This window comes from Bos grunniens, chromosome 7, assembly GCF_055505025.1.
Source record: "Bos grunniens cultivar Pamir isolate PY7600 chromosome 7, Bosgru_T2T1.0, whole genome shotgun sequence".
In the NCBI taxonomy this organism is placed as follows: Eukaryota; Metazoa; Chordata; class Mammalia; order Artiodactyla; family Bovidae; genus Bos; species Bos grunniens.
Window position 1 is genome coordinate 94,775,632 of NC_141171.1, and position 22,338 is coordinate 94,797,969.

General features: G+C 39.4%; 1 protein-coding gene across 9 annotated transcripts in view; it reads right to left on the minus strand.

Annotated features, from left to right (window-relative positions):
- Positions 1-420: 420 nt before the first annotated feature.
- SKIC3 (SKI3 subunit of superkiller complex) overlaps positions 421-22,338 on the minus strand; it is a 159,340-nt gene continuing 137,422 nt past the window's right edge. For 8 of the 9 annotated variants that reach the window (XM_086413188.1, XM_086413179.1, XM_086413183.1 and 5 more), the window contains 4 exons: positions 16,994-17,146; positions 5,295-5,425; positions 3,104-3,227; positions 421-1,449 (listed from right to left, as the gene is read on the minus strand). In XM_086413188.1, coding sequence (XP_086269314.1) covers positions 1,375-1,449; positions 3,104-3,227; positions 5,295-5,425; positions 16,994-17,146 — 483 coding nt within the window. In that variant the 3' untranslated portion in view covers positions 421-1,374. Of the gene's footprint in view, positions 1,450-3,103; positions 3,228-5,294; positions 5,426-5,717; positions 5,885-16,993; positions 17,147-22,338 lie in introns of all 9 variants that reach the window. The other variant, XR_015168293.1, reaches the window with a different exon arrangement.

A 22,338-nucleotide genomic window follows, 5' to 3' on the forward strand; every position in this document is an offset into this window, starting at 1 on the left:
ATTAGAATTTCTTAGGCATGCCTTTAAAATGCAGAGTCCTAGCCCCCATCGTTAAAGATTCAGATTGAATAGGTCTCAATGATGATAATATTCAGCCAAATATAGGCATTCAAAAGATTAACCTGTGGAGTAAAATTTAATTACAGGATATTATCAATTTGTACTATCTCACAAAGTAACACTGTGAAGCTGATGGTTCAGAAAAGCTACATATATAAATTATACCACCCATTTTCACACAATAATTTATGTAAATAGATCAAACACTTTAAAACCAAAGATCCAAAGCAAGTGACATACAGCTTCTTCAAACTAATATAAATGGCTTTTTGAAAAAATAAAATAGGAAACTATACTTTCAAATCTTCAAATTTGAAATTCTGAAATTATATCTAAATTGATACTATAAAGAAAACAAGACACCATTTTTGTTTTTATTTAAGAAAAGTTCGTCTTTTTAGCATAAATGAAGGAATTGCATGATCAGTTAAATATTGTCAGCATTATTTTTGAAAAATGTTCATGCACTTTTTCAATGCAGCCTTACATTTGAGTGTTTTGAATTCTATAAACATATCCAGTAGCAGTCTGTGTTGTGCTTGGTCGCTCAGTCATGTCCGACTCTTTGCAGCCCCATGGAGGGCGGCCCACCAGGCTCCTCTGTCTATGGGGATTCTCCAGGCAAGAATACTGGAGTGGGCTGCCATGCCCTCCTCTAGGGGATCTTGCCAACCCAGGGATCAAACCCAGGTCTCCCACATTGCAGGCGGATTCTTTACTGTCTGAACAACCAAGGAAGCCCAATTAGCAGTCTAGGACTCACCTAACATTTACATTATACTTCTTCAACAGAACCCAAGATGAACCACTAATAAAACAGATTATAAGATTATTTGGATATTGGATGAATTGGTCTGCTGAACTCTAGAATTCACAGAAGGAATTTAAACTTTTAATTTGTTTTTTAACAAATAAAATTCTGCACTGTGCTAATCTCATTTTGCATATAATTTAGCAAATGGCTATTAAGGCTTTATTGTAAGGGATTAGAAAAAAAAAGCCCTATTGTGCACCATGCAAGATACAGAAAATAATGATTCGCAAATAACTAACGAACAACTAAGGGAATCATGGTTTTTCCTTTCATTATAGACTTCTCAAAATCAAAAAATTTTTTCAAACTAAAGTTATATTAAGAGTTTATGGAAAATCACATCCCTAGCTTAAGAACTTAAAGGTCTTTCCATTTTAAAAAGGAATGGATGATTATAACTATAGCTTTTTAAAATGTTGCTTTGGGGAAAAGTCTTGATTCTTTGTTTCATTCTTTCTAATAGCTTTTTCTTTGCCTGCTTACTATAAAATAAAGCACTGTTATTCTGAGGACAACTTCTGATTCAGTTCCAATGCTCTTGTATCTCCATGAGTTTTGGCATTGTTTACCAGCACCTGTGGGAAATCACAGACAGGAACATCAGTATTCTCTTTATTAACAATACCTATATCTAGATTCTTAGAAATGAAGTAAGCCATAGGGCAGTTGGCAACATCAAACTACACAACAAGAACTGACTCTGTGCAACCTTTCAGTCATTTTTGCTGAAATGAATTTCAAAGCTAACATCACATAAGCACTATTTATTCAAATACTCAATAGTAGAGATGTCAACATTCTGATTGTTACCACTGACAGTGGCGCATGAAGTTAAAGGTTTTGATTGGAGGCCTTTTTTACAACACTGTCACCTCTAAACCCATACCCCAAAGACCATTTTATGCACAGGGCTGTCCAAATGACACTGCTCTCCTTTAAAACCACAGCTTAAGATCAAGCCTTGAGGTTCTAAGTTCCATTAAGAACCTTTCCATAATTTTCACCAATTCCACAAACTAGAAGCTTTGATTTCTGTTGCTCATTCGATTACTAACACATTTTTTGGTTGTTCATTTTCAAACGCTGAGAAGGTCTCTGAGCTGTTGCTCTATTAGCAAGCTAACAAGTTAGCCTGCCACAGTTTCACAAATATTGCCAGAAGATATGGGACATGTGGGTCAGAGGCAAATATCTTCATCATTCAGAGTGCAGCAAACAACATGAGTATCATTATATCTGCATCCATTCCCCTCACCCTGTAAGTCTCACAGGGTGATGTGGATGGGTGCACATGGCTTCCCCACACACAGTGAGCTGCATGACAAGAGGGGAACCCTGAGCCTAGGAGACTTGACTCTTATAATTGGCAGTAAACATGCCTACTCTGTGCTCTAGGGAGACATTTATCTCTTCTCCCAAGGCTGTGGGTGTTAAAAAAAAAAAGCTTCTCATTAGTTTTCATTGTTTTTAAAACTGTTGGCTGAAGTTGTAAGAATTTTGACCCAATACATGTCTTACATACTCTTTTTAAAAAGAATCCACACACACCTTAAACAGCTGCCCCTTAAACAGCATGTGGATTGGGGATGAAGACCCTCTATATGCTCAAAAATTCACATACAACTTATAGTCAGCCACCTGTGTAGGCCCTTGGTATCCGTAAATTCAACTAATCAAGGATCATGGAGCACTGTAGTAATTACTACTGAAAAAAATTTGAGTGTAAGGGAACCACACCGTTTAAATATGCATTCAAGAGTCAACTGTATACGTTTACATATTTAGAAACCAGAGCCATCCCATGACACCCGGAGCAGAAACTGTCATGTGCATTTTATAGCAAGGACAACAAGAAGCAAACTGTTCCAAAGATAATATGAATATCCCATTAACTTCTGCTACTTCCAAACCTCTCTATTGCCTCCTCTGCACTGGTTATAAGAAATACTACAACCAGAACCCAGAAACTTCGTCTATCTTTTCTTATGCTACACGTTAAATCAGGGGTTCTCAACTAGCGGTGATGACACCTGAGGTATTATTTGGCAATGTCTAGGACATTTTCAGCTGCTGTAAGCTGGGTGGAGGACACTGCTACCAGCATCCAGTGGTCAGGGATGCTGGTTAGGCAACCTAGCCTCTGGATGCAAAGCCCAGGACAAAGCAACACTCAGCCCTCATACAACAAAGGTCCACAGTGAAATACTTTTAATAAAATCAGGGTCTTACATCAATGAGCTCGTAGTCATTTTTGGCATGTAAGTGTCTCAGAAGGTACCAACGTGCTGTTGAAACAATAGATTTGGGATATCCAGGCTGATACACAACTCTCTCCAAAAGTCGTCGTGTCTCTCTGGGAAAAAGATACTCACTTTTAGTCCAAAGCATATAAACTAAGATGCGTCATCTACTAGTCTCACACACACATATTATCTTTCTCATTCTTCTGCAGATGATGTGCTGATTACTTCATAAATTTTTTATACATGTAACAAAAAGGGTAATAATAATGGCTAACATTTATGAAGTATTTATTATGTGCTATGCAGTAGTATGCCAAATGTTTTACACATATGGTCACACTTAACATTTACAACCTTGTAAGGTTGGTTGCTGCTATTACTCTCATTTTGCAGACAAATAAGGCCCTTTCCAAAAAAATTGGGAAAATGACTCGTTTTATGAGCACTTCTGACTGCTCTATTTCTAATCCTTCTTGAAAGCAGGCAGAAAATAAATGATACAAAGATAATATACACTGGAACAATTAGAAATATTTAACATCTACAATAGAGGCTAAGTGTAGAATATCAGACTTTTAGCATATGCTTTTATGTATTAAACCTGTATAGTATGTGAACTTATGTAGTAACAGGCTGATTTAGAGTTGTGTTCTAATTTCTTCTTCCAATTTTACTAATATTTATGACTCCAAAGACTTCTATATGGGTAGAAATAACACAAATTGTGTTAACTTCAGAACTGCTGAATAAGAAGATTTTGTAAGTAGCAACTGGTTAGAAGGAGGAGCTAAAGAACTTGTTTTTAAGATGTGTTTACATAGGAATCAATAGTAAAGCAGTATGTTTATTTGAGCTGAATTTGGCTGCTGCTCACAGAGATTACAGGGGGTTGGGGGTTAAGGCTCTCTAAGTCAGGAGATCCAACCAGTCCATCCTAAAGGAAATCAGTCCTGAATATTCATTTGTAGGACTGATGCTGAAGCTGAAATTCCAATACTCTGGCCACCTGTGTGAACAACTGACTCATTTGAAAAGACCCTGATTCTGGGAAAGATTGAAGGCAGGAGAAAAAGGGGATGACAGAGGACAAGATGGTTGGGTGGCATCACCAATTCAATGGACGTGAGTCTGAGTGAACTCCAGGAGATGGCAATGGACAAGGAGGCCTGGCGTGCTACAGTCCATCGAGTCGCAAAGAGTTGGACATGACTAAGCGACTGAACTGAACTGAACTGAAGTGATGTGTACTGAGCTTCAGGAGAAAGAGTTCATTAGGAACTTCAAATTATAGCCTAAAACATTTCTTGGTAAAATTAGTCATATAAAAAAATGGCAAAATAAATATATAACAGAAATGAAGATGGGACTGCTAATCAGTCATAGGTCTTTAACTCTTCCTTCACTCCTATTTCGTGGTGTTGATGTGACCTTTGCCACATATTTGTGTGTTAAGCTCTATGTCTACAATACCTAATTCTGTTCCAGTAATATATGCTCCTAAACTACTGTTTTACTTATGCTTTGTATTATGCGTGATATCCATTAGACTAGATATTATTCTCAGAATTTCAAAATATTCTTGCCTGTTTTTTCATCCATATAACGCTTAAGTGATTTTCTTCAAATTTATTTCTGACCTCATCCCCGCCTTCCAAAGATAAGATTTTGGAAGCTAAAATTTCTACATTTAATTCTGTGAAGCTTCTGGATTTTCTAGGTATTAAAAACCACATTGTTTATAATGTCTCTGCCTTTTCAATATTTATTACTTTTTCATAGCTTATTGTGCTCTGCAAGAACTTATGTCAATCTAGCTTTGAACTTGAGCCTTTTGGATTTTGCCTGTTACTAGAATCCACTAGTTTGCCTGTTACTAGAATTCACACTGTTATCTCATCCTAAAACACTTAAGACCAAAAATACCAAGGCCTTCTTCACTTGAAAGGCTATCATGCAAATCTCTCATATTCTATATCTGTGTACCAAATTACTTTTTTTAAAAAATTGTAAGACTTTATTTTCTTCCTTATTGGGTTACTAGAATCAGCCTTTCCAACGTAGAAATATATATATGAATAACATCAAAGTTTGTTAAATTCATTCTAAACTTTTGTTTCCCAGAAGGAATAAAAGTGAAGAAACATTTTAAGAAAAAAATGAACAAAGACTCTTTATACCTTGCTCCCATTTTGCGTTTGAATTGTAACAAAGCTTGTAAAAGGACAGCCAGTGGACAAAAGCAAAGTTTCAGGGCCTCAGCTGTAGCCTCTTGAACCAAGGATGGCCAGTGATCATTGGAAACATTAGCCTATAAAAATAAACACAAATATTAAATCATTGCACTCATTTAACACATTAGGAAGGTAATGCTCCAAATCCTTCAAGCTAGGCTTCAGCAGTACATCCAGAACTTCCAGATGTAAAAGCTTGGTTTAGAAAAGGCCAGCGATCAAACAGCCACCATCCGCTGGATCACAGAGAAAGCAAGGGAATTCCAGAAAAACATCAACTTCTGCTTCATTGACTACAGTTTTTGACTGTGTGGATCACAACAAACTATGGGAAATTCTTAAAGAGATGGGAATACTAGACCACCTTACCTGCCTCCTGAGAAACCTGTATGCAGGTCAAGAAGCATCAGTTACAACTGGACATGCAGCAATGGACTGGTTCAAAATTGGGAAAGGAGTACATCAAGGCTTGTATATTGTCACCCTGCTTATTAACTTATATGCAGAGTACAATCCCAGGCTGGATGAGTCACAAACTAGAATCAAAATTGACAGGAGAAATATCAATAACCTCAGATATGCAGACGACACAACCCTTATGGTAGAAAGCAAAGAGGAACTAAACAGCCTCTTTATGAAGGTGAAAGAGGAGAGTGAAAAAGCTGGCTTAAAACTCAACATTCAAAAAACTAAGATCATAGCATCCAGTCCCATCATCTCAAGGCAAACAGATGGGGTAAAAGAGGATATAGGGACAGATTTTATTTTCTTGGGCTCCAAAATCCCTGTGGATGGTGACTGCAGTTATGAAATTCAAAGACACTTGCTCCTTGAAAAGAAAGCTATCACAAACCTAGACAGCATATTAAAAAGCAGAGACATTACTTTGCCAACAAAGGTCCGTATAGTCACAATTATAGTTTTCCCGGTAGTCATGTATGGATGTGAGGGCCAGACCATAAAGAAGACTAGGTTCCAAAGAATGGATGCTTTCAAATTGTGGGGCTGGAGAAGACTCTTGAGAGACCCTTGGACAGCAAGGAGATCAAATCAGTCAATCCTAAAGGAAATCAACCCTGGATATTCATTGGAAGGCCTGATGCTGAAGCTCCAATATTTTGGCCACCTGATGCGAAGAGCTGACTTACTGGAAAAGACCCTGATGCTGGGAAAGACTGAGGACAAGAGAATGGGGCAACAGAGGATGATAAGGTTGGATGGCATCACCAGCTCAATGGACATGAGTTTGAGCAAACTCCGGGAGGTAATGAAGGATAGGGATGCGTGGCGTCTCAAAGAGTTACACGTGACTTAGAGACTAAACATTAAATCATTAGACATTTGACATGTTTACTTTAAAAATACAATCAGCTCTTACTTGTTGAGTGTCCAAGTTGCCATTTAATGCTATAGGGGGTGAAATTCTACAAAATTACTAAGAACTGATTCCTGACCTTAGGGAACTACAAAACAAGGCTGACAGGGATTAAGGAAAGATTCAAAAAGGAGATACCATTTTTAAAACACTAAAATATTTGCTAAAAGAAGAAACACTATTCTATGGGTGAATGAAATCTATCCATTACTAAGCTCCTGGTCTACCAAATACATACAACTTAATTCTTTAACTGGTAATGATAAAGTTCCACATTTCAAAAATTACCTAAGGAGAGAAGAAAGCCAAAAGAGAAATATGTTAACAAAATCCCAATATAGGAAAAAAGTGCAAAGCCAGTTAGAGATAAATAAGTCTGAAAGAGATGGGAATACCAGACCACCTGACCTGCCTCTTGAGAAACCTGTATGCAGGTCAGGAAGCAACAGTTAGAACTGGACATGGAACAACAGACTGGTTCCAAATAGGAAAAAGAGTACGTCAAGGCTATATATTGTCACCCTGCATATAACTTATATACAGAGCACATCATGAGAAATGCTGGGCTGGTGGAAGCATAAGCTGGAATCAAGATTGCCAGGAGAAATATCAATAACCTCAGATATGCAGATGATACCACCCTTATGGCAGAAAGTGAAGAAGAACTAAAGAGCCTCTTGATGAAAGTGAAAGAGGAGAGTGAAAAAGTTGGCTTAAAGCTCAACATTCAGAAAACTAAGATCATGGCATCTGGTCCCATCACTTTATGGCAAATATATGGGGAAACAGTGGAAACAGTGGCTGACTTTATTTTTCTGGGCTCCAAAATCACTGCAGATGGTGATTTCAGCCTTGAAATTAAAAGATGCTTACTCCTTGGAAGGAAAATTATGACCAATCTAGACAGCATATTAAAAAGCAGAGAATGGGGAACACATGTACACCCGTGGTGGATTCATGATATCTATGGCAAAACCAATACAATATTGTAAAGTAATTAACCTCCAATTAAAATAAATAAATTTATATTTAAAAATAAATAAATAAAAATAAAATAAAAAGAAGAGACATCACTTTGCCAACAAAGGTCCATCTAGTCAAGGCTATGGTTTTTCCAGTGGTCATGTATGGATGTGAGAGTTGGACTATAAAGAAAACTGAGCACCGAAGAATTGATGCTTTTGAACTGTGGTGTTGGAGAAGACTCTTGAGAGTCCCTTGGATTGCAAGGAGATCCAACCAGTCCATCCTAAAGGAGATCAGTCCTGGGTGTTCATTGGTAAGACTGATGTTGAAGCTGAAACTCCAATACTTTGGCCACCTGATGCGAAGAACTGACTCATTTGAAAAGACCTTGATGCTGGGAAAGATTGAGGGTGGGAGGAGAAGGGGACGACAGAGGATGAGATGGTTGGATGGCATCACCGACTCAATGGACATGGGTTTAGGTGGACTCCGGGAGTTTGTGATGGACAGGGAGGCCTGGCGTGCTGCGGTTCATGGGGTCGCAAAGAGTCGGACATGACTGAGTGATTGAACTGAACTGAACTGAAATCAAAGTCAACAATTTTGAAAATTTTATTCAGAACTTCATTATATGGGGAAAAATGTAAGATTACTCAGTTGCAAAGTTTAGTTTCTTATAGTATGTACTGAGTACAAAAATAACATAGATTAAGTATTTCCTAAGAAACAGTAACTGAAAATAAAATGGTGAACACTCTACTGAATTATACAAGAAGAAAAATATGCATTTAAAATCTTTTGTTAAAAACCTCAAATTGTAACCAAGATTTCCTAATAACAGGTGTCTAGAATACACATTTTAATAAAGTCAATATAATAAGTGAATACATTGTTGTAGTTCAGTCGCCCAATTGTATCCGACTTTTTGCAACCCCATGCTCTGTAGTTCCTTTCAAATAATAAAATTATTCTTTTCAAATGTTAGAGCAATGAACTCTGAGTTCAGCACAGCCAACAGTAATTTGTATAATCAAGGAAGAGGAAGTCATAGGGATAATGAATTTGAAAATAGAGACCAGAGGTTGTGAGACATCTTCCATAAAGATGGGAGCAATGAGAACTTGCTCCCACCCGGCAAAGAATGTAAGGCAAAGCCCATACTAATAAAATTATTCCTAGTACATTTTTTAAAAAGCCAATAGTACAAAACTCTCACTGGGTGGTTTTACAATGCACTGTCTAAATTCCAAGAATTCATATAAAGTATTTTGTAAAGTTAGTGCACGTATAGGTTGGCCAAAAAATTCGTTTGAGTTTTTTTATGTTATGAAAAAATCCAAATGAACGTTTGGGTCAACCCAATATTATTATATAATATTTTCTATATGTGCATACTGTGCATGCTTAGTTGCTGTTGTGTCCGACTCTTTTTGAGACCCTATGGATTGGAGCCCACCAGGCTCCTCTGTCCGTGGGTTTTCCCAGCAAGGATACTGGAGTGGGTTGCCATTTCCTTCTCCAGGGGATCTTCCTGACTCAGGGATCGAACCTGCATCTCCTGCACTGGCAGGCAGATTCTCTACTGCTAAATAACTAGGGAAGCCCTTCTATATGTAACCAGTATATTAAACAATGTGATTGGAATAAACTTCTAACAGCCACTATGGAGAACAGTGTGGAGATTCCTTAAAAAACTGGAAATAGAACTGCCTTATGATCCAGCAATCCCACTGCTGGGCATACACACTGAGGAAACCAGAAGGGAAAGAGACACGTGTACCCCAATGTTCATCGCAGCACTGTTTATAATAGCCAGGACATGGAAGCAACCTAGATGTCCATCAGCAGATGAATGGATAAGAAAGCTATGGTACATATACACAATGGAGTATTACTCAGCCATTAAAAAGAATACATTTGAATCAGTTCTAATGAGGTGGATGAAACTGGAACCTATTATACAGAGTGAAGTAAGCCAGAAGGAAAAACACCAATACAGTATACTAACGCATATATATGGAATTTAGAAAGATGGTAACGATAACCCTGTATACGAGACAGCAAAAGAGACACTGACGTATAGAACAGTCTTATGGACTCTGTGGGAGAGGGAGAGGGTGGGAAGATTTGGGAGAATGGCATTGAAACATGTAAAATATCATGTATGAAATGAGATGCCAGTCCAGGTTCAATGCACGATGCTGGATGCTTGGGGCTGGTGCACTGGGACGACCCAGAGGGATGGTGTGGGGAGGGAGGAGGGAGGGGGGTTCAGGATGGGGAACACATGTATACCCGTGGTGGATTCATTTTGATGTTTGGCAGAACTAATACAATTATGTAAAGTTTGAGAATAGAATAAAATTAATAAAAAATATATATATATATATATATATACGTAGATTTATTTCCCTGCACCAGGTCTTAATTGCCGCATGCAGGATCTCCGATCTTGAGTTCTGGCATGTGAACCCTTAGTTGCAGTGTGTGGGATCTAGTTCTCTGACCAGAGATGCAACCCAGATCCCCTGCTGTGGGGGCATGGAGTCTTTGCCACCGGACCACCAGGGAAGTCCCTAGGATGCACTTACTTATGTTTCCCCTTATGGTTTTAAACTTATTGTATGAGGGAGACTTTTCCTTATACAATAAGGATGTAAATTACAGTAGGTCCCATGACTCTGAAGAACTATACACAGAAAAAGTGAAAGTGAGCGTGAAGTCACTCAATTGTGTCCAACTCTTTTCGACCCCATGGACTGGCTCCTCTGTCTGTGAGGTACACAGAAGAACTATACAAAAAAGGTCTTAATGACCCAGATAACCACGATGGTTTGATCATTCACCTAGAGCCAGACAGTGTGGAGTGTGAAGTCAAGTGGGCCTTAGGAAGCATCACAAGGAACAAAGCTAGTGGAGTTGATGGAATTCCAGCTGAGCTATTCCAAATCCTCAAAGATGATGCTGTGAAAGTGCCACATGCAATATGCCAGCAAATTTGGAAAATCAGCAGTGGCTACAGGACTGGAAATGGTCAGTTTTCATTCCAATCCCAAAGATAGGCAATGCCAAAGAATGTTCAAACTACCACACAACTGCACTTGTTTCACACGCAACAAAGTAATGTTGAAAATTCTCCAGAGAGGCTTCAACAGTATGTGAACCAAGAACTTGCAGATGTTCAAGCTGGATTTAGAAAAGGGAGAGGAACCAGAGATCAAATTGCCAACATCCACTGGGTCATATAAAAAGCAAGAGAATTACAGAAAAATATCCACTCTTGCTTCATTGACTACACTAAAGCCTTTGACTATGTGGATCACAACAAACTGTGGAAAATTCTTAAAGAGATGAGAATATCAGATCACCCTACCTGTCTCCTGAGAAATCTGTATGCAGGTCGAGAAGCAACCAGACATGGAACAATGGACTGGGGTTCCAATTTGGGAAAAGAGTACATCAAGGCTGTATATTGTCACCCTGATTATTTAACTTATATGCAGAGCACATCATGAGAAATGCCAGACTGGACGAAGTGCAAGCTAGAATCAAGATTTCGGGGAGAAATATCAATAACTTCAGATATGCAGACACCACCACCCTTACGGCAGAAAGCAAAGAGGAACTAAAGAGCCTCTTGATGAAAGTGAAAGAGGAAAGTGAAAAAGCTGGCTTAAAACTCAACATTCAAAAAATGAAGATCATGGCACCCAGTCCCATCACTTCATGGCAAATAGATGGGGAAATAATGGAAACAGTGACAGACTTCACTGACTTGGGCTCCAAAATCACTGCAGATGGTGACTGCAGCTATGAAATTAAAAGACACTTTCTCCTTGAAAGAAATGCTATGACAAACCTAGACAGTACGTTAAAAAGCAGAGACATTACTTTGCCAACAAAAGTCTGTCTGGTCAAAGCTATGGTTTTTCCAGAAGTCATTTTCAACTCCATATAGAGTTGGACCATAAAGAAGACTGGGCACCGAAGAATTGATGCTTTTGAACTGTGGTGTTGGAGAAGACTCTTGAGAGTCCCTTGGACTGCAAGGAGATCCAACCAGTCCACCCTAAAGGAAATCAGTCCTGAATATTCATTGGAAGGACTGATACTGAAACTGAAGCTCTAATACTGTGGCTACCTGATGTGAAGAACTGACTCATTGGAAAAGACCCTGATGCTGCGAACAGCTGAAGGCAGAAGAAGGGGACCACAGAGGATGAGATGGTTGGATGGCAACACCAACTTGATGGACATGAGTTTAAGCAAGCTCTGGGAGATGGTACAGGACAGGGATGCCTGACGTGCTGCAGTTCATGTTGTCGCAAAGAGTTGGACACGACTGAGTGACTGAATAAGAAACATGACTCTGACATCCATTCAGAGTCTTAATTAGAAAGTTCTCTTCTTTTCAAAACTTCAACCTTCATACACAGGTATTTACACCCTACTCCCATCTCCTCAGCTCCTAGCTAGGGTGTGCTTACAGGCAGCAGCACATGGCTTGTTCCTCTGCCCAGTACTCCCACCTTTTCTTGCTAATTGTAGTTTCCAGCCTCAACTGAAACATCAGAAGTTTGGTGGGTGTCATTGTAAGGTGATGGCTTCCCTGGTGGCTCAGATGGTGAAGAATCTGCCTGCAATACAGGAGAGCAGGGTTCAATCCCTGGGTTGGGAAGATCCCTTGGAGAAGCAAACAGCAACCCACTCTAGTATTCTTGCCTGGAGAATTCCATGGACAGAGTAGACTGGAAGGCTAAAATGCATGGGATCACAAGAGTTGACACGACTGAGCAACTTTAAGAGTTCCTTCTCAATTGTAAGGTGATGTCTGATTCCTTAGGCCTGATAGACACTTAAAGATCTTTGTCTCTTCATGTGGATTTTCTTGGTTTTATCAGAGACTCCCAGCTTTGTGGGTAGTCTCTTACTGAAGAACTGGCTTTGAAATCTGTGGGGCTCAATGCAAAATATAAAACGTGCAGGGCCCTTTGTTAAAAAATGATTAAACATGTCAACATGGTGACTACAGAGCACTAAACCCAGTGGGAGGTCTGTGCACAGGGCAGGACGCACAATTGCACTAAGCTGGGTGGATGGACTCTGTTCCACTTCCTCTCTTCACATGCTCTGGCAATCTGGAGACCTCCAGCTTCCTTTCTGCTGAGATTCCATCACTCCTCTAGGTGGCTCTGCATGTCAGGACCTAAGATAATTCCAATGCCAGTCCACCAGCTCAGGTGGCATCATCCATTCCTGGATCGAATGAACTCCAGGCGTGCTGGAGCAACTCACACTGCAGCAACTCTTTAGTAAGATGGAGGGCATCTTGTAGCCAAACGTGCATTCCTAACTATCTGGGATTCACCCACTGCTGACCACTCTCCCAGAAGCAGGCAGTCACTTTCCAAACCATGACCAACTCTCTTCCCAGCAGGTGGAGAGCTGCAGTTTTCAAGGCACGCATCAGACACCTGTCCATATGCTTCTGGACACGCGCCTGCAGGACCTCTGAGGCCACACGTCACAGCCTCCCTCTCTCTGGCGGCACTGCCTTTCTTGCCTGGGGGGCACCTGTGTGTGTGGAAATGTGCCAGGGAGATGATGAGGAGGCAACAGCTTTCTCCAGAAAGATTTCTTCACAGTCCTCCAACTCTACTCTCCTAATCTTTGTATAGCTTCCTTATGGGTTAAGTCTTCCAGCTGCTTCAGAAATCTGTATCTTGATTTGCTATCTCTCTTTGGAATCTAAGATATTTAATATCTTAGCAGAACCTTTCAGTTTAACAATCTATTCATATATTATCACATATAAAACACCCTAATTTTCATATACACGTCCTCCATACACTGCCAGCTATTTACCAGAGAAATACGACATCTCCTTACAAAAACCGCTGGGTATCAAATCTTATAACAAGCAAATCAAATGTGAACAGCGCTTTGAAGTTTACAAATGCATTTGTGTTACTTCATTTGACATTCCTAACAACCCTAGGCAAAGTAGTTATTACCATATCCACTATTATCAAACAACTTAGGAGGGGAGTTCTAGACAGCTTAATTGGCTGAAGTTTTCATACGCAGAACCAAAGCTCCTAGAGAAAACACTTTTTGTGGTGACAGCAGTGGTGGGGGGATGGAGGCAGGTATACACGGGTACACAGAAGCAGAAGATACTAAGAAGAGATGGCAAGAATACACAGAAGAACTGTACAAAAAAGATCTTCATGATCCAGATAATCACGATGGTGTGATCACTGACCTAGAGCCAGACATCCTGGAATGTGAAGTCAAGTGGGCCTTAGAAAGCATCACTATGAACAAGGCTAGTGGAGGTGATGGAATTCCAGTTGAGCTATTCCAAATCCTGAAAGATGATGCTGTGAAAGTGCTGCACTCAATATGCCAGCAAATTTGGAAAACTCAGCAGTGGCCACAGGACTGGAAAAGGTCAGTTTTCATTCCAATCCCAAAGGAAGGCAATGCCAAAGAATGCTCAAACTACTGCACAATTGCACTCATCTCACACGCTAGTAAAGTAATGCTCAAAATTCTCCAAGCCAGGCTTCAGCAATATGTGAACCGTGAACTTCCAGATGTTCAAGCTGGTTTTAGAAAAGGCAGAGGAACCAGAGATCAAATTGCCAACATCCGCTGGATCATAGAAAAAGCAAGAGAGTTCCAGAAAAACATCTATTTCTGCTTTATTGACTATGCCAAAGCCTTTGACTGTGTGGATCACAATAAACTGTGGAAAATTCTGAAAGAGATGGGAATACCAGACCACCTGATCTGCCTCTTGAGAAATTTGTATGCAGGTCAAGAAGCAACAGTTAGAACTGGACATGGAACAATAGACCGGTTCCAAATAGGAAAAGGAGTACGTCAAGGCTGTATATTGTCACCCTGCTTATTTAACTTATATGCAGAGTACATCATGAGAAATGCTGGACTGGAAGAAACACAAGCTGGAATCAAGATTGCCAGGAGAAATATAAATAACCTCAGATATCAGATGACACCACCCTTATGGCAGAAAGTGAAGAGGAACTAAAAAGCCTCTTGATGAAAGTGAAAGTGGAGAGTGAAAAAGTTGGCTTAAAGCTCAACATTCAGAAAACGAAGATCATGGCATCCGGTCCCACCACTTCATGGGAAATAGATGGGGAAACAGTGGAAAGTGTCAGACTTTAGTTTTCTGGGCTCCAAAATCACTGCAGATGGTGACTGCAGCCATGAAATTAAAAGACGCTTACTCCTTGGAAGGAAAGTTATGACCAACCTAGATAGCATATTCAAAAGCAGAGACATTACTTTGCCAACAAAGGTCCATCTAGTCAAGGCTATGGTTTTTCCTGTGGTCATGTATGGATGTGAGAGTTGGACTGTGAAGAAGGTTGAGTGCCGAAGAATTGATGCTTTTGAACTGTGGTGTTGGAGAAGACTCTTGAGAGTCCCTTGGACTGCAAGGAGATCCAACCAATCCATTCTGAAGGAGATCAGCCCTGGGACTTCTTTGGAAGGAATGATGCTAAAGCTGAAACTCCAGTCCTTTGGCCACCTCATGCGAAGAGTTGACTCATTGGAAAAGACTCTGATGCTGGGAGGGACTGGGGGCAAGAGGAGAAGGGGACGACAGAGGATGAGATGGCTGGATGGCATCACTGACTCGATGGACGTGAGTCTGAGTGAACTCCGGGAGTTGGTGTTGGACAGGGAGGCCTGGCATGCTGCGATTCATGGGGTTGCAAAGAGTCGGACATGACTGAGCAACTGATCTGATCTGATCTGAATCCAATCTCGTCATCTGAAAAATAGGATTCTTATGAATATTAATAAAGTTAATACATATAAAGCACTAGAACAGAACCTAGCACAGGCTAAATGTTCTGTATGTTTGCTATTATTATTGCTGTTTTTATTTTATTCCAGGTCAGATTTAATTTCCCAGCATGAAGAACAAACAAACAAAAAACACATCACAAAATAATTCTTATTAACGAACATATTAATAAATTAGACTAAAAGGGCTAAATAATAAGTTAGACTAAAAGGCCTAAAAAAGAGTAAAAGGGCTAAAACAAAAATTAAGTTAGACTTCTCCACACATTCAGGAACAGTTATAGATGCCACATGTTGCTTCCACAGCCCACCAGCTACCAGCATCACAGAGACTTTTGTTAAACATAAATATGGGACAAACAAAAATAACATCTTCAGTGGCCCACAGTTACCATTAACCACCATTTCTTTCCAGCCAAATTATCTCAAATTTGACTACCACTATTACCCGCCCGTTCATTCAAAACTACTGGCGGAGGAGCCCTTAGGTCTTAGGCAGAGCGTAAAGCAAAACACAACCAAGAGCAAAACACGGCCCCAACCTAAGAAGCTCTGAAATGTGCCCCAGAGTAAAGCACCAAAGCTAAACACACTTCCTAAATCTTGTATTTGTTTGCTAAAATGCCCAGTGAAAGCAAGTAAATAAAGTCGGCAATGGAGTACCATGGCATAAGCAACAGTTCATTCAGTCCTGTCTAGGAAAATTTTTTAAAAATTACATTTTATCTTTTAATTACAGAAGTAATTTGCTTATGATAAAAAATTAAAACACTAGCCAAGGATAGAAAACGAAAAGTTCTCCTCCACCATTCCTTAAAGACCCCTAATACCATTCTCCAAAGTAACTGCCATTGTTTCTTTTGTGTCTTTCCATATCTTCTGTGTGTCTTTTAACATGCACATGTACACAGTGTCTTTACAGATAAACCTTCTCGAAACTACATACTACACATATATACACTCAAATAGGGCACCATATACGCTCTTCTGGGGTTTCCTCCTCCAGACACCCACTTAAATATTTATCTAGAAGAGTTTATAAGACCTCTAGATTAACACACCTAACTTGGTATCAGAAAATATATCAAGTCAGAAATTACTAGGAATCCCTCTTACAGAACATCAAATTGAACTGAGAAATGACGAAATGCATCTTTGTCACTAACAGGTAGCTGGGTTAATTCTAACAAGTCACCAAGAAACAAAAATATATATTCTGTCATAATTCAGCTTTTTAAGTTGCGATCTTTGTTTTTTTCCTCCTAAATGATGGCAATGTCCTGCTAGAGACTATGAGTTTATGTTATGTTACTTTATTCCCATCAACGTCTACGAGGAGCCCCAGTAGAAGGTGATGAAACGATACGAACTGAATGGAATATCACTATGTAAAAAGCTTTTATCTTAAAGAAAAATAAAAGAAGCAGTTTCCCACATCATAACTATAACAAGGTCTTACCATGCAGACTTCCAGTGCAAGCAGTGCTAGCCTCAGCAGGCTTGAGAGCTTCCCACTCCAGCTGCCCTGCTGGGATGCTACTTGCAGGCTCTTCCTGTAACACATCTCTGCAGCACCCATCATTCCTTGGGACTGATATATATGTGCCAGCCACTGAGGAGTAGAAAGAGAAAAGGACCCAAACAATTTTAGTTTACTGCACAGTCTACTTCCAACAAATTCAATAAACTTTGGAGTTAAAAATTTTAATTTAATTATTGATGAATTTTGTGCCCCCAAAACAAAAATCACAGGTTAAGAAAGGGGACAGCTCCATATAACCCAGCAATCCTACTACTGGGCATATACCCTGAGAAAATTGTCATTCAAAACAACACGTGTACTCCAATGTTCACTGCAGAACAATTTACAGTACCCAGGACATGGAAGCAACCTAGATGTCTATCAGCAGGTGAATGGATAAAGAAGTTGTGGTACATACATACAATGGAATATTACTCAGCCATAAAAGGGAAGGAATTTGAGTCAGTTCTAGTGAGATGGATGAACCTATAGTCTGTTAGAGTAAAATAAGTCAGAAAGAGAAAAATAAATATTGTGGAATTGAGAAAAATGGTACTGTTGCACCAATTTGCAGGGCAGGAATAGAGAAGAGACTTATGAACATGGTGGGCAGAGGGAAGGAGAGAGTGGGATGAACCGAGAAAGCAGCACTGCAGCACATATATTACCATATGTAAGCCAGACAGCTAGTGCGCAGTTGCTGTGTAACACAGGAAGCTCAGCCCGGTGCTCTGTGACAGCCTAGAAGGCTGGGATGACTTGGGAAGCGGGAGGGAGGTTAAGAGAGAGAGGACATATGTACCGCCATCTTGCACATTCCATTAGCAACAGCATACTGGCCACATCTAGTCTGAAGTCTTAAAAAGTCTCTCAAGATAGCAAGTCAGGAACAAAATCAAAACACACAATGATTGTTCATATGTGACAGATATATCATGTAAACACTAACCAAAAGTTAGCATAACTGTATTAATTCCCAACAAAGTAGACTTCAAGACAACAGATGTTAAGAGAGAAACTGGGCTGTTTCATAATGATGAAAGAGTCAGTCAAAGGAAGATATAACATTTCTACATTTTTATATCCCAATCACATAGAATTTATGAAGCAAAAATAGAAATTTAAGAAGAAATAGACAAATCCAGAATCTGAATTGGAGATTTCAACACACCTATCACAGCAATGATAACAGAAACAGACAAATAAATAAATAAGGATATAGAAGATTTAAACGTAATTAACCAGCTTGACTTAAACGACATGTTTAAGAAATTGAGATACTCTGTACAAATTTCTTGCAACTCACAAATGCTAAGGAAACAAGAAATCTTAAAAGTCCTATATGTATTAAAGAAATTTAACACAGAATTTAAAAAGATACAAACTTTCCCATAAAGGAAATTCTTGGTCTGAATAGCTTCAATAGTGAATTCTTCCAAACATTAAGGAAATAAATGTCCTTACATTTATTTTTATAATTATACATAATTTCTATAATAATTTATATGTAATAATAAATATATTACTGTATAATAATTACTACATTTATTTATTATTATAACACAAACTCTTTCAGAAAAATAAAGAAAAATGGAATAATAACAGAGATAGCAAAACCTACCAATGACCTTATGAGACTGAAAAATTACAGGCCAATCTCTCTCATGAATATAGGTATTCACATTGTAAACAAACATTTAACAAGCTGACTCTAGCAACATATAAAAGGAACAATACATATGACCAAGCAGGGCTTCTTCTAAGAACGAAAGGTTGGTTTAATATTTGAAAATCCATGCAATCTACCATATTAACAGAATAAAGAAAAAGAACCATTCTCACAGATGGCCCCCCAAAATCTACTCATTCATGATAAAAAACAAATCTCTCTTGACAAACTCAGAAAAGCATTTCCTTAATGTGAAAGATAAACTGGACAGCCATTTTAGAATCTGTTGCATGCATGAATGCTGAGTTGCTTCCGTGGTGTCCAACTCTTTGCAATCCTATGGACTGTAGCCTACCAGGCTCCTCTGTGCACGGGATTCTCCAGGCAAGAACACTGGAGTGGGTTGCCATGCCCCTCTCCAGGGGATCTTTCCAACCCCAGGATCGAACCTGCACCTCTTAGAACTTGTGCATTGGCAAGCAGGTTCTTTACTGCTAGCACCACCTGGGAAGCCCTTAGAATCTGTTAAATGCCTATAAAAACCTAAAGCAAATATTGTAGCTGAAATAATAAATGCTTTCTATCTGAGGCAGAGAATAAGACCAGTATGTTCCCTTATCACCACTTCTGTTTAACACTGTATTTGAGACTCTAAATAGTGCAATGAGTCAAGAAAAATTTTAACTTAAAATTATTAGAAAGAAAAAGTAAAAATTATTCACAAAGGAAATATTGGTGTATACAGAAAACCCAAAACTATTTCAAAAGAATAAGTTAGCAAGGCTGCTAGAAGGTTAAAATATAAAAATCAACTGTATTTCTATGATCTTTTTAAAATTTTAAAACACTGCTGAGACAAATTTAGAACTTAAATAATAAGGACTATAACAGCTCAGTTGGTAAAGAATCCACCTGCAATACAGGAGACCTGGCTTCGATCCCTGGGTTGGGAAGATCCCCTGGAGAAGGAAATGGCAACCCACTCCAGTATTCTTGCCTGGAGAATCCCAGGGACAGAAGAGCCTGGCAGGCTACACGAATTAGCGACTAAACCACCACCCCCATAACACATTTATGAATAGAGAAACTCAACAGTAATACTTTGTTAATTTTCCCAAATTAAACTATAGACTAATTTAAACTAAAAATTTATTATTTATTTAAACTATAGATTGTAATTCCGATCTAGACCTCAGTTGGACTTTTGTTTGGCGGGGAGAGTAAGGGTAACTGACAATTCACAGGTAAATGCAAAAGACCTAAAATGGTTGAGATAAACTTGAAGGAAAACAAAAATGGAGGTCTTAATATTTGGAGGTCCTAATATTTCCTCCACACATTAAAACAAACTATAAAGCTATAAGCAATAATAAACAAATAGATCAATGAAAAAGGAGAAAAAGAATAAAGAGCCCTAAAAACCACACATACCCAGTCACCTGATTTATAACAAAAGCATCATGACAATTCAGTGGAGGACATAATGGTCTTTTTGAAGGATGGTATTAGAACAATTAACATCCATACAGGAAAAAAATGAACCTTGACCCTACAACACTCACAAAAATTAATCCAGGATGGATCATAGACCTGTATATGAAAGACAGAACAACAGTTTGTAAAGAAAAACAGAAAAAAATCTTCATGAACTAAAGTAGAACACTCCGGTAAAACATTAACCATTAAAAAATAATAAATTGGACTTCACTGAGATTAAGAACTACTCATCAAAAAATAACATTACGAAAATATTTGCAATAGAGATATCCAAAAATGTGCTTGTAGCCAGAAAATATAATGAATTTCAACAATTCAGCAAGATAACAGCCCATTAAAAACTACAGTAAAGAAACGCTACTTTAAAAATAAGATATTCAAGATCCAATAAACATATGAAAAGTGGCTCAACAGCATTTTTCATTAGGTAAATTCCACTTAGCTGCCAGGGCTTCCCTGGTAACTCAGCTGGGAAGAATCCACTTGCAATGCAGGAGACCCTGGTTCAATTTCTGGGTCAGGAAGAACCACTGGAGAAGGGATAGGCTACCCACTCCAGTATTCTTGGGCTTCCCTAGTGGCTCAGATGGTAAAGAATCCACCTGGAATGCAGGAGATCTGGGTTTGATCCCTGGGTTTGGAAGATGCCCTGGAGGAGGGCATGGCAACCCACTCCAGGATTCTTGCCTGGAGAATCCCCATGGACAGAGGAGCCTGGCAGACTACCATCCCCAGGGTTACAAAGAGTCGGACACAACCGAGCAACTAACCACACAAATTCCACTTAGAACCACTATATGATACTATCCAATCCCAAAGAAAGGCAATGCCAAAGAATGCTCAAACTACCGCACAATTGCACTCATCTCACACGCTAGTAAAGTAATGCTCAAAATTCTCCAAGCCAGGCTTCAGCAATATGTGAACCATGAACTTCCAGATGTTCAAGCTGGTTTTAGAAAAGGCAGAGGAACCAGAGATCAAATTGCCAACATCTGCTGGATCATGGAAAAAGCAAGAGAGTTCCAGAAAAACATCTATTTCTGCTTTATTGCCTATGCCAAAGCCTTTGACTGTGTGGATCACAATAAACTGTGGAAAATTCCGAAAGAGATGGGAATACCAGACCACCTGATCTGCCTCTTGAGAAATTTGTATGCAGGTCAGGAAGCAACAGTTAGAACTGGACATGGAACAACAGACTGGTTCCAAATAGGAAAAGGAGTTCGTCAAGGCTGTATATTGTTACCCTGTTTATTTAACTTATATGCAGAGTACATCGTGAGAAACGCTGGACTGGAAGAAACACAAGCTGGAATCAAGATTGCCGGGAGAAATATCAATAACCTCAGATATGCAGATGACACCACCCTTATGGCAGAAAGTGAAGAGGAACTAAAAAGCCTCTTGATGAAAGTGAAAGTGGAGAGTGAAAAAGTTGGCTTAAAGCTCAACATTCAGAAAACGAAGATCATGGCATCTGGTCCCACCACTTTATGGGAAATAGATGGGGAAACAGTGTCAGACTTTATTTTTCTGGGCTCCAAAATCACTACAGATGGTGACTGCAGCCATGAAATTAAAAGACGCTTACTCCTTGGAAGGAAAGTTATGACCAACCTAACATTACTTTGCCAACAAAGGTCCGTCTAGTCAAGGCTATGGTTTTTCCTGTGGTCATGTATGGATGTGAGAGTTGGACTGTGAAGAAGGTTGAGTGCCGAAGAATTGATGCTTTTGAACTGTGGTGTTGGAGAAGACTCTTGAGAGTCCCTTGGACTGCAAGGAGATCCAACCAGTCCATTCTGAAGGAGATCAGCCCTGGGACTTCTTTGGAAGGAATGATGCTAAAGCTGAAACTCCAGTCCTTTGGCCACCTCATGCGAAGAGTTGATTCATTGGAAAAGACTCTGATGCTGGGAGGGATTGGGGGCAGGAGGAGAAGGGGACGACAGAGGATGAATTGGCTGGATGGCATCACTGACTCGATGGACGTGAGTCTGAGTGAACTCCGGGAATTGGTGATGGACAGGGAGGCCTGGCGTGCTGCGATTCATGGGGTCGCAAAGAGTCGGACACGACTGAGCAACTGATCTGATCTGATCTGATTACCTAC